Genomic DNA, 12,064 nt, shown 5'->3' with positions numbered 1-12,064 from the left:
GGATTTTAGACTAAAAGCAACTGTCATGTGTGATTGCTCAGATATTTATTGTGGTTACTTTGAGAGATAATCCTAAAGGTTTAAATCAACTACATTATCGTTTAATCTTCAACTGTAAGCAGCTTCCGAAGTTTTCGAGAGATAATCCTAAAGGTTTAGACCAACTACACCCTTATTTTACATCAAAGATTTCTATGGTCAAACATCAGACTACTTGTCCAAGGTTGCATTCATAAACTAATGACCTCTAACTGAACTAATTGGCAATACCTTTTGAATTAATTAAGGTGATGGTGATAATCAAGGAGCTGGAGGAAATATAGTTCATTACGAATAACGAAGAACTGGAGGAGTACATGATGAACAACGAGGAGCTGGATGAGATTGATTTCATCACAAACAACGAAGAAATGGAGGAGTACCTGATGAACAACGAAGAGCTGGAGGAGATGGAGTTCAGTATGAACAACGAAGAGATGGAGGAGATGGATTTAAACCCTTCTTTTCCATAAACAATCACACATGTAGGAGAATCAGATGTTCCAACCAAAAATAAAAAGAATCTCATAAATGAACAACGTCTAGATATTTTCCATTTCTTATTGAAGGAGAGTAAGAAAGGACGACCGCAAAAACGCTCAGTCTCAATGGCAGCGCAACTATTTTCAACATCAGAATCTACAGTAAAACGTATATGGAAACGAGGAAAAGATTGTGAAGCAAAGAAATTACCTTTTGACGTGTCTTCACGAAAACCAACCAGAGTTCGTCCTAAACCCAAGAAGGTTGATTTCAGCAAGATAATGGAAATACCATTGCGAAGACGCACCACCATAAGATCCATTTCCGAAGCTTTGAACATGCCCAAGTCAACTGTCCATAGATACGTCAAGAAAGGAGCGATTAAAAAACACACGAACGCAATAAAACCAGCCTTCACAGTGGACACGGAGAAAGCACGGTTAGAATTCTGTTTGGGAATGCTTGAGCTTATCCCTTACAAGGATAATATGATGACCAAGCCCATGTATGATGTTATACACATAGATGAGAAGTGGTTTTTTATGACAAAAGCAACAGAGAATTACTACCTTCATCCGGGAGAAACTGAACCATATCGTACATGCCAAAGTAAAAGATTCATTAAAAAGGTAATGTTTTTGGCAGCAGTAGCTCGTCCTAGATTTTATGAGTTCGGAAATGAAGTTTTTAATGGAAAGATAGGTATATTTCCTTTTGTAACAAAGGAGGCAGCAAAACGAACGAGCAAGAATCGTCCGGCTGGAACACTTGAAGATAAACCAATGGAATCTGTGAACAAAGACATTATAAGAGCTTGTTTGATTAACAAATTGTTACCAGCCATTCGGGAAAAGTGGCCAAACTACAATGGGGAAACTATATACATCCAACAAGATAATGCAAAACCACATGTTAAAGTGGATGATGAAGAATTTTTAAAAGAAGCGGCAAAAGAAGGTTTTGATATTAGATTGAGATTCCAACCTTCACAAAGTCCCGACATGAACGTTCTCGATCTTGGGTTCTTCAGGTCTATACAATCATTACAGCACAAAGAGGCGCCCACTACTGTTGGCGAACTTTTATCGGCTGTGGATAAAGCATTTAATGAATTATCGGCACAAACTCTGAATGACGTATTCCTCTCGTTGCAACTATGCATGGTAGAGGTTCTAAAGCTTCGTGGAGGAAACAATTATAAATTGCAGCATATAGGGAAAAAGAAACTTGCACGCATTGGTGAACTTCCTACTCAAATCGAAGTGGATAAGAATTTGGTGAAGGATGCAACTAATTACCTTTCATGTTTAAGACATTTCTGCAAGTATGAGAGTATTGCTGGCGAAATACATGGCAACAATATCATTATGTAGTTTCTGCAACAAGCCTTCCAGCTGCTAGCATACATTGTGTTGGAGACTTGGAGTAGAATGGTTCAGTCAAATTTTTCATGTGGAATTATCAAAACAGAAAAGAAAACCAAACATGCATACTGTATTATTCAGATTTTTGGACATACCAGGAACCCGGCATCTGTAACATATGTAGCCTTCTCATGGTACCCTGAAATATCCTTGCCCTATCAAACAAACTTAAATGCGAAAAAAAAAAAACACTTCGTAATGACAAATGCCATATACAGGCGATTGCTACTATGGAGGGTGCTAACGGGTTTATTACCTGATATTAATGTCAGAACTATTGTTAACCTTCCAACACTAGTAGATTTAATAATTTCAAGACCTTTTCTAATACTAGACCAGATCCAAGAGATTTTATGTTTTCTAGTTTTTCTCAAAGGATTATGATTGCATAAGTATTTATATTTAAGGATTTTAGCCCAAAGTTGGTCCAACTTCTTTAGTGATGCCAGGCCACGATTTAGTATAACAACATTTCTTTTTATTTTTCTTTTGCCACCAAAAGTCTCTTTGAATTTTATCTAGAATGTCTAAAGTTTGTTTAGGAAAAGCTAAACATTGCATTTGGTGATTAGGACAAGCACTTAACATAGTTTTAATCAAAACAGTTCTGCCAGCATGCTTTAACATTTTTTCAATCCAACCCTGAAGAGATCCATAGTATTTATTAAGCAAAGGTTCAAAGCTATTAACTTTTTTTTTGTCAAAGAAAAGGGGAGTCCCTGGATATTTATCATTTTTAGAGATTTTTTTTCTCCACTTTAAGAATTTTAGAGATGATTTTACAATGCTTATTATGCATCTTAGGAGTAAAATAGATTCCAGATTTTTGAAAGTTGATGACTTGCCCTGTCATTTCCCCAAAAATGTTGAGAATATTCACAATATTTTTAGCCTCATGAATACTAGCTTCAGAAAAAGGAAACAGTCGCCAGAAGAAAAAAAAATGTGAGAAACATAAGGCGTTGTTTTAGTTACTTTAATTCCAGAGATTTGTTTTTCGTCTTCATATTTTAAAAGAAGTTTAGAAAGAACTTCCATACAAATGATAATAGATAAGGTGAAAAAGGATCACCTTGACGAAGACCCCTAGACACACATATTTTGTCACCAGGAGCACCATTTAAAAGAACAAAAAAAAGAGGTTGTAGTTATATGTTGCATAACTAATTGACACCAGTCATTACTAAAACCAAAGGAAAGCAGAGTTTGATTAAGAAAATCCCATTCAGTACTGTCAAAGTTTTTGACAGATCAATTTTTAAAGCCATATTTTCATTCTTATTTTTTTTAAATCTTCATGGATGGAGAATCTCGTGCGCAACAATGATGTTGTCAGTAATTTGACGGCCAGGGATAAAAGCAGATTGGTGTTGCGAAATAATTTTGGAAAGTAAAGGTTTTTATCAGTTTGTTAGAATTTTCGAAATAATTTTTTACGTTGTGTTACTAAGACTTATAGGTCTAAAGTTACTCGGGGTAGAAGGCTTTTGAACTTTAAGGATAAGAGTAACGTAAGTATAGTTCATTTCTTTTAAAATGTATTTTTTTGTGAAAAAATCCTGAACAAGATTAATAATATATTTCTTAAGTGTATCCCAATGAGCTTTATAAAAATCAGGTGGATAACCATATGGTCTAGGGGAGCTTCATCGATTCATATTAAAGAAAGTGTTTTTTACCCCTGTTTCGTCAGGTATTTTAGTAAGTAAAGCATTATCTTCCTCATTTATGTAAGGTTGAATTAGGTTTTTAAGAGTATCAAGATGTTGAACATTATTTGAGGTACTTATGTTTTTGAAAAGTTTAATGAGCATATTATGAATCTGAGGAATATTATCAATCAAACGACCAGAGTCATCTCTGAGAGTATGTATGTTATTTGCAGCTTGATGAAAGAAAGTTGTATTCCTATAAGATCCCTTTATAAATTTATCCTTGGAAAGATGGTTCCAATAATCAGTTTCCCTGTTATACCAAGTTTCAAGTTGGTTTTTAGTATCTTTGATTTCTAAAACTGGAAGAGAGTTTATTGTGTGAAGATATTCCATTTTCTTATTAAGGTTATCAATGTTTTGGAATATGTTACCAAAAATAGTTTTGTTCTATTTGCTAAGAATGGAAGAGAGATTTTTAAGTTTTCCTTGAAGTTTATATGCATGAGATCCATTAAGATTACAGTTCCAATTTCTAGATATAAGGTTACTAAAGCTTTAATGGTTTAACTAAGTTCTGATAATTTTAAAAGGTTCGTGAATATATTGATTCAAAGATTTACAGTTTAACATAAGTGTGTGATCATAGCCTATTCTAGAAAGTGACTAACGATCACATTAGGGTAAAGGTAAAACCATCAAGAAGAAGCTAAGATCCTATTTATTCTTACCGTAATATTTTCATGACCCCCTCTATTTTGAATATGCATCTTCTTCCCGTTTTTTCGTATAAAATTAAACTTTTATCTATTTTATATAAACATTTAAAATAAATTTGTAAATGATAAAAAAAAATAAAATAATACTTTTATATGTATAACCATCTAGAATGGTCAATAAAAACCTGGAATTACGAGGAAGTAATAGAACTTTGATCAGTAGTTCAAATTTGAAGTCTCTCGTATTTTTATAGGGTTAGTTAAATTTTCTTCAAGTCTTTCTTGCAATTACTGTTATATATGGTTCCAGAGTTAACATACTACTCGATTACCTTATAATTTCACGAACAAAATTCACTTTTTATAGAATTGTCAGCTCATAACTTTAACACGAATGATTTAATTTATTTCTGAAATTTCGCATTATATATTCGTTCATATTTTCAAGTTTAGATTATTTTTCGGGTTAAATGAGCCAAACACATAACTAAGTTTCTCGCCATCAGAAAGATAAGCCGTTGATATGTAGAATCTCACGGTTAGTAATTTTTCTTAAAAGGTTTTCTCAATATCTTTTGTCAGCGGATCCCGACCCAAAATTTTAAACATGCCATTCGAAAAAACTCCCCTGCCTACACATAAAATGTTTTTTTTTTGTTAGGTCAGATAACAACCCTCTTTTTCTAGGAAGAAGGATATCATGGACTAACATGACCATGCCGGATTGTAGGCTCCGGCTAATCCTAAAACTGCAAAAAGGTTTGGTATCTAGTATCATGTAAAATGCGCATCTTTGGTAGAATGTTCCAAGCACCTTGAAGTTTGACCGACTCAGCTCACCCTAAGATTTCACGGGACTTTGAGTTGTTTGGTAAAGAGTGTTATCCTATGAAGCACGGGTACTTCAAAACTGGTGACGTATCTGTATCTGCGTCGTATCAGTATAAATACATGGGAATACATATCGGATACTTTATTTAAAGTATCCCTTTTTAAAATTACAAAAAGGGTAGCGAGTACTTTGGGACACCTCTCGTATATTACTTAGAAATATATTTTATATACAAAACCTATGCATTAATTACCGATCAAAAATAAAATAAAATCCATGCACTATATATTTTATATGCAGAATCTAAATATATTTATAGATATTTGTACCCATCAATCAAATATAATATAATTATATAAATATCTAAACCTAAGAATTTTTTGATTATAAAGAGAGAAGACTTAGTAATTATTTTATGATGCTTCAACTCTAGTGCTACAAAATTTATTTTTAAGGTTTTTTGGGCAGCCATGTTCTTATCTTGTTTAGAGAGAAATTTGAGCATTTATAATTTTGTCTATTTTTTTTGATGAAAAGGTTAAAATATATTAATTAAAGAATATAGTACAAAATATTGGAAGTAACGCTTGATTTTTAAACTCTTTGCTAAATCTGGGATGACATATGGTGAAGATTCTCTATTCAAGCTTCTTTAGCTATGTAATCCGCAGCTGAATTATGCTTTCTATTTATAAACTTAACCAATGTTTGTGGAAATTTTTCTAGAATTGAAAGGGTTTCCTATATGGTATTTTCAGCACTCCAAGGAGTATCTTTGTTTGTTCTGTTAATTGTATTTGCTAGAGTTTTGCAGTCCGTCACAATAGAAACGCTCGAAAATATGTTTTCGCTTAATGATGTGGAAGCCTTTAGTAAAGATTTTGATTCTGCATGAAATACTAATGATTCCTACTTTGTTCCCGTTGAAATGTGCATGAAGGTATCATTGTCCACAAAATATAGGATAAAGGCATAGCCCGTGGAAGAGTCTTCTTTCTTAAAGGAAACATTAATTAATATTATCCAACCCCCATTTATATCCAATCTGAATTTAATTCTAACCATTTCGGCTTTGTATTATTTCTTCTCTGGGTCATAATTGTCTTTTGGATCTTTTCCTGAGGCGCAAATTATATGAATTTCTTGATTTGTACTATAAGGCTGATTGGATTTGGATTTATTTTGTCAAACACCACCGAGCATCTATGTTTCCAAATGAACCAAGAAATGATTGCAATTTTATCTAATATTTGGATAAAGTCTGGTTCAGTGATCCACTCTTTAACCCAAGATTTTATGAAATCTCTATGAATTCTTGTATATGGCTTCTAGAGAGAAACCAAACCAGATAGCTCTTGTGCATGGACAAAATTGAATTAGGTGTTGTTCCGTTTCTTTCCCCTGAGAGTTACACATCGGACATTCTGTATTTATGTCTGAATTATATGCCCCGAGTCTTGAATAGGTTGGAAGAGCTTTCTGAGCTAATTTCCAGATGAATAATTTAATTCTTGGAATTTTTTTAATCCTCCATTTCTTTTTCCAAGGGAAATCACTTGAGTTACCGTTTTCTTGATCCTGACTTATGAGAAAGTTATATATATTTTTCGTCGAGAAGTTTCCAGAAGAATTATATTGCCATCTAATTTTGTCTTTCTCTTGACTCTTTGAGGACATGACTAGGGTTTTTGCTTTAATCTCTGGAGAGAAATACTCATCTAGTTTTACCTGGTTCTAACTATCTTAAGGAGATATCAATTCATTTACCCTTTGTGGAGAATGTTGTTGAATATTTGATGGATTTGCAATTAGATCTGAATTAGGAACCCATCTATCTTTCCAAATTTTCGTGGAAGCTCCATTTTTTACTTACTGAACAAATAAGGTTTAATCCTTGTTGTATGCTTGTCCAGATCCAGGATAATTTAGAAGACCTAGAGAATTCTATTGGATGAGAATTTTGGAAATATTTAGCTTTAAGAATTTGTACCCAAAGTTGCTCCTGACCTGTAATTAGCCTACTAGCCAGTTTCATAAGAAGAGTTATATTAAATTGATGATGATTTTTATTCCTAAACCTCCTTGAGATATAGGCTTGCATATGATGGCCCAGGCTTTTATCCTCAACTCTTGGGTTTATCTCTATTCCACCAGAAGTCTCTTTGGATTTTGTCCAATTTATCAAGAGTTTCTTTTGGAAGAGCTAATACTTGCATCTGGTGTGTTGGAAAACGAATAGATTTTATTAGAACTGTTCTGCCGGCTAAGAAGTTTTGATTTCCAACCTTGAAGGGTAGCATAATTTTTTTGGAGGAGCAGTTCAAAATTTCCTTTCTATTTTTATCAAAGAACAATGGTGCTCCAAGGTATCTATCCTTTTTTTTTCATCAACAACACTTTTAAGATTCTTGCAATGATTTTACAATATTTTAGATGAATTCTAGGGCTAAAACAGATTCCCGATTTTTGAAGATTGGCCATTTGTCCCATAATCTCTCCAAATCTAGATAGTATATCTAGTAGATTCTTTGCTTCCCTAAGTATGTTTTCGTGACTAAAAAAAAGGCGTCCACGAAAAATAGATGGTATATATTCGGGGTATCTTTATTTATTAAGACCCAGAGTTTCTTCTCCTTTATTGCTTTTTTCTAGGAGTCTAAATAGGATCTTCATGCAAATTAGAAAAAGGTATGGAGAAAATGGATCACCTTGTCTTAAACCTTTTGAAGTTGAGAATTTTGGACCCGGAGAGCTATCTACAATGATAGAGAAAGATTTTGTCGAGATGCATTGCCTAATAAGATTTACCTAATAATTACCAAAACCAAATGCCAATAGAGACGCTTTAATGAGGTTCCGCTCGACTCTGTCAAAGTCTTTTAATGACATGGAACATGACTTGGTTGAAGAAGGAATTTTTGAGGCAAAGTAGAATTCCCATGAGATGAACGAGGATGCTACCAATCAAGTAATTCTTTTCTTTATCTCTCAAAATCAATTTTTCCAGCATTTTCAATCTTAGTTTTATATTACTGATATGTGCCATCATAAAAATGCATGCTATTTAGTTCCTCATTTATTTATTTACGTAGGAAATTTTTATAATGACTTGAGTATCAAGTTTCTATATTCTTTGTGTGATTTCAACATGAAATTATTAAGTTGGAAATGCCAGGGTTTTCTAGGAAAATAAACTAAGGATCATTTTTTTTTTTGCATTTGAACACTCTACACTCACCTGATATCAATTTTTTGTCGGAGACTAAGATCAATGATGGCAGAATCATAAATCTTATAAATTTTCTTAGAATGCCAAACAAAAGTTATGTTCCTTCCTTAGGTCAATAAGGGGTATAATTCTTCTACGGAAAGATGGTTTCAACTTAGACATTGTTAACTTTTTTAATAATATGTTTCATGCATTAGTCACAAATGACCCTGCTAAAGGAAAATGGTTCATTTCTTGTGTATATGGCACTCTCGATTGAACAACCTAGCCAATGAGGGGATATTAAAAATCTTAGTTCTTCTATAAACATCCCTTGGGTTCTCATAGAAGACCTTAATATTATTGTGAATGTGTCAGAAAGAAACACTAGTTCAAACCCTACTCCTCCTGAGGTCCTTGCCTGTAAAGACCCTCAAGCTCGTCAACGCTATTAGACTAGTCAAGAGATGTCTTAGCCACTGATTACTCGATTAGTGTAACACGAACGTTAATTAATAGGAATTAATCTAACAACGATTTAGATACGAAACTAATACCGTTAAATAGATCTCAAAAATTTACGCGGAATGGACTACTCGAACGTGTCATTCGGATATCGGACGAAGAGAATATCATCAGCTTAGTTTGGAGGGCAAATTAGTCTTTTTGCAGTTAGCCAGGTGGCTCCCCTTATCCATCTGAACGTGTCATTTTCTCGGCCTTATGAAGACCAAGTCGAAGATGAGTAATTTTTCTTATCTATTCTTTCTTCTTATTTCTTCAGCGTCTTTCTTCTTATTCTCCTTTCCCTCTTTTTCTTCTGCGTTCTCTATCTGTTGATGAATAGAGATGATGAGTTAGTGGTTCGGAGAGTTAGAGTTGAGTTTCGAGTCCGTAGATTGGTTGTTAATGGTGGAGTTGATGTTAATAGACCACGTGATGAAGAAGAAGATTGAGTTGTTATTACAATTGAAGATAGGGTTTCTGAAATTAGGATTTGTGGATTTGATTCATGTTCTGAAGACTTAGAAGATGAAGATTAAAAGGGTTGACGTTAATTGAAGTTGCACATTGTTTTGATGTTCGATCTAGAGGTTAGGGTTCAAATTAGGGTTTCCTGAGTTGGATTGGAATTCGATTTGAGTAAGGATTAAGAAGAGATAGACAGAATTACAAGATGGGTTTGCTTCATTGAAGAGTTTAATTGAGGTTTGAGTTCGGAATCGAGATTGAAGATGATTTGAGTTCATGTTTTCTTTCCCAGATTAGATTTAGGGTTTACTGAGAATCAAGGTTAGTAATAAGGATTGAGGGGTTGCTGTTAATGCTGTTATGAAGATGATTAGAACAGTTGAGGTGTTGATTTGTGTGTTGAGATAACCTCAGATGAGTGAATATTTTGGGAATTGGATGGTGATGTGCTGAGTCGATTCAATCTAAAGAATGAGTGGTTTTCAGTTGGTGAAGAGAAGCTGTCTTGAGGTAATTGTTGTTTCAATAAATTAGTAAAGCTATTGATTTTAGTTAGGGATGAACAACGGGTAGGGTGGGTAGGATATGGCCTATTTCGCCACCCTACCCGCTGACTGGCAGGTAAAAAGTTTTTACCCGCCACCCTACCCGCCACTAAACGGATAAGGTCCTACCCGACCCATTAATTGGCGGGTCGGGTAGGATAGGGTGGCGGGTATAACGGTTTTTTTTTCTTTTTTTTCTTTTTTAGTTTTCTATATTCTGGATTTTCTGGTTACTAGTTACTATCTTGACTGTGTATACAAAAAATGCTTCCCAAAAAACAAAAATGAAATCTTGCAACAACACAGCAAATAAGAACCATCCTATATAAATATGTACCCAATGGTACTGCCAATCTAACTAGGGAAAAATGAACAAACAAAAGCATCATGCCTTCATAATGGTTACACTTCCCCCATTTAATACCATCTTCATCAAAACTCGTCGTAAAATGCCCCCATACCCAAGATGTCCTCTTCCGCTTCTTACTTTCTCTGACCTCAAGTTGAGAAGATGGTGGAGGTGGAGGTGGCGGAGATGCAACAGTATTGGCCCTTCGTTAGAGAGGAGAAGTATGAAGAGATGAAACGAAAATGAATTTTAGTTTTTAGGTTGAGTTGATTAATAAAAAACCAACGACAAAGATGATCAATAATAGAAAGATCATCGGCTACTAACGGCTGTTAGATAAATAGGCGGGTAGGCGGGTAATTTCGAGCTTTACCCGTCACCCTACCCATCTAACGGCGGTTAATAAAATATTTACCCGTTACCCTACCCACCAAATAGTGGGTAGGATAAGATACGGTTGAAACACTGGCGGGTAGGGTAGGATTGGCGGATATGGGTAGGGTATGTGCACCCCTAATTTTAGTTAATGAGTTTATATTACAGTTGATATCAAGGATTAAATGAAGAAGTGTTTGATATTGATGAAGCGGTGAATCTGTGAATGATTATTATTTGAGTTGAGGTTGGTGTTGCTGGTGCTGAGATGAGTTGCAGTTGTTAGGAGTATGTGTTTCGAAATGGAACTGTTTTGTTGATGTTAAAAACTGGACTCAGTGGTTGATGTTTAGAGGAATAGGTTAGGTTGAATCTTTCAGTGAAAGCTTGGAACTGCAATTGCAGGTAGGATGTTATCTTTGTAATTGAATTTGAAGTTTATTTGAATGATTCTATTGATGTATTACTGTTTGAAATTAAATTTGAGTTAGAGTTGTAGAGTTTAGAGTTTTTGGTGTTGCACAATGATTGGGCATTAGCATTCCTTGGCCTGAGCAATGACTCTAGCCTGTACAAGTGTTTTGTCCTTGTGCCATTCAGCCTAGCCAGGTATCTGACTCTAGCTGACTTAGTCCATCTGACTGAGTAGAATCGGGTTTGACCCACTGAGTCCCTAGTCTTGACTCGTTGACCATTGACCATGGACATTGACCTGACCTTTGACCAGACGTTGACCGTTAGTGGACTTAGATGGACCAGACCTTCTGTTAACGGGCCGGTTTGATGGGCCGGGCCGGAGTAAACCCGCGGGTCATGGGCTTGGGCTTAAGACCAGTTTTTCTTATTTAGATGAATTGGACCTTTATAGTTCGAATTAGCCTTTGATTTCTTTTACAAAGTTGTAGATATTCTTAAGACTTAGCTAATGGACTAGAGAAACAATCTAATTGAGTTAGTAAACCTTTAGATATGCAAGAGATGGATAATGAAGATGTGTAGAACCATAATTGAGCTTAGAACCATTAGATAAACTTGTATGATTCTTGTATGAGCCATTTTGGTTAGATTTTTAGACTTTTTGTGTGATTAAAAGTTAGTTATTAACAACGATCGATTCAAAGGATGAACCAGTGGATCGTGGATCTCGAGGTAGGCGTGGCTTGTCATTAAAAGAGGTGGAAATATTTTTAACTCTTTTGAAACCGTTGTTTGTTTCTTTTACAAAATTTTATGTTTAACAAACTCATGCATTGTCTGTTCGTGCTTTTCATGCATTGTTTAATTTGTGTTATGATTGTTCTGTTGATTCTTTGAATCTTTCCATGAATTGGAAAGGGCTTGTAATGTTTGTCATCATTATGAATTGTTATGGGAAATGAGAATTTTCACGTGTGGTATATAGGATACGCTCCTTCATATTTATATCTACATGAATTCAGCTTTTATGCTTATCAGGTGTGGAACAA

General features: G+C 34.6%; 1 protein-coding gene across 1 annotated transcript; it reads left to right on the top strand.

Annotated features, from left to right (window-relative positions):
• Nucleotides 1-647: 647 nt before the first annotated feature.
• Nucleotides 648-1,895, top strand: LOC113359449. Its single transcript, XM_026603079.1, has one exon. The coding sequence runs from the start codon at nt 648-650 to the stop codon at nt 1,893-1,895; it is 1,248 nt and encodes a 415-aa protein (XP_026458864.1).
• The last annotated feature ends 10,169 nt before the right edge of the window (nt 1,896-12,064 follow it).

The sequence above is a fragment of the Papaver somniferum genome, chromosome 3, assembly GCF_003573695.1.
Source record: "Papaver somniferum cultivar HN1 chromosome 3, ASM357369v1, whole genome shotgun sequence".
Classification (NCBI taxonomy): domain Eukaryota; kingdom Viridiplantae; phylum Streptophyta; class Magnoliopsida; order Ranunculales; family Papaveraceae; genus Papaver; species Papaver somniferum.
The sequence above is the reverse complement of the archived record's forward strand: the minus strand, read 5'-3'. Positions and strand labels throughout refer to the sequence as shown.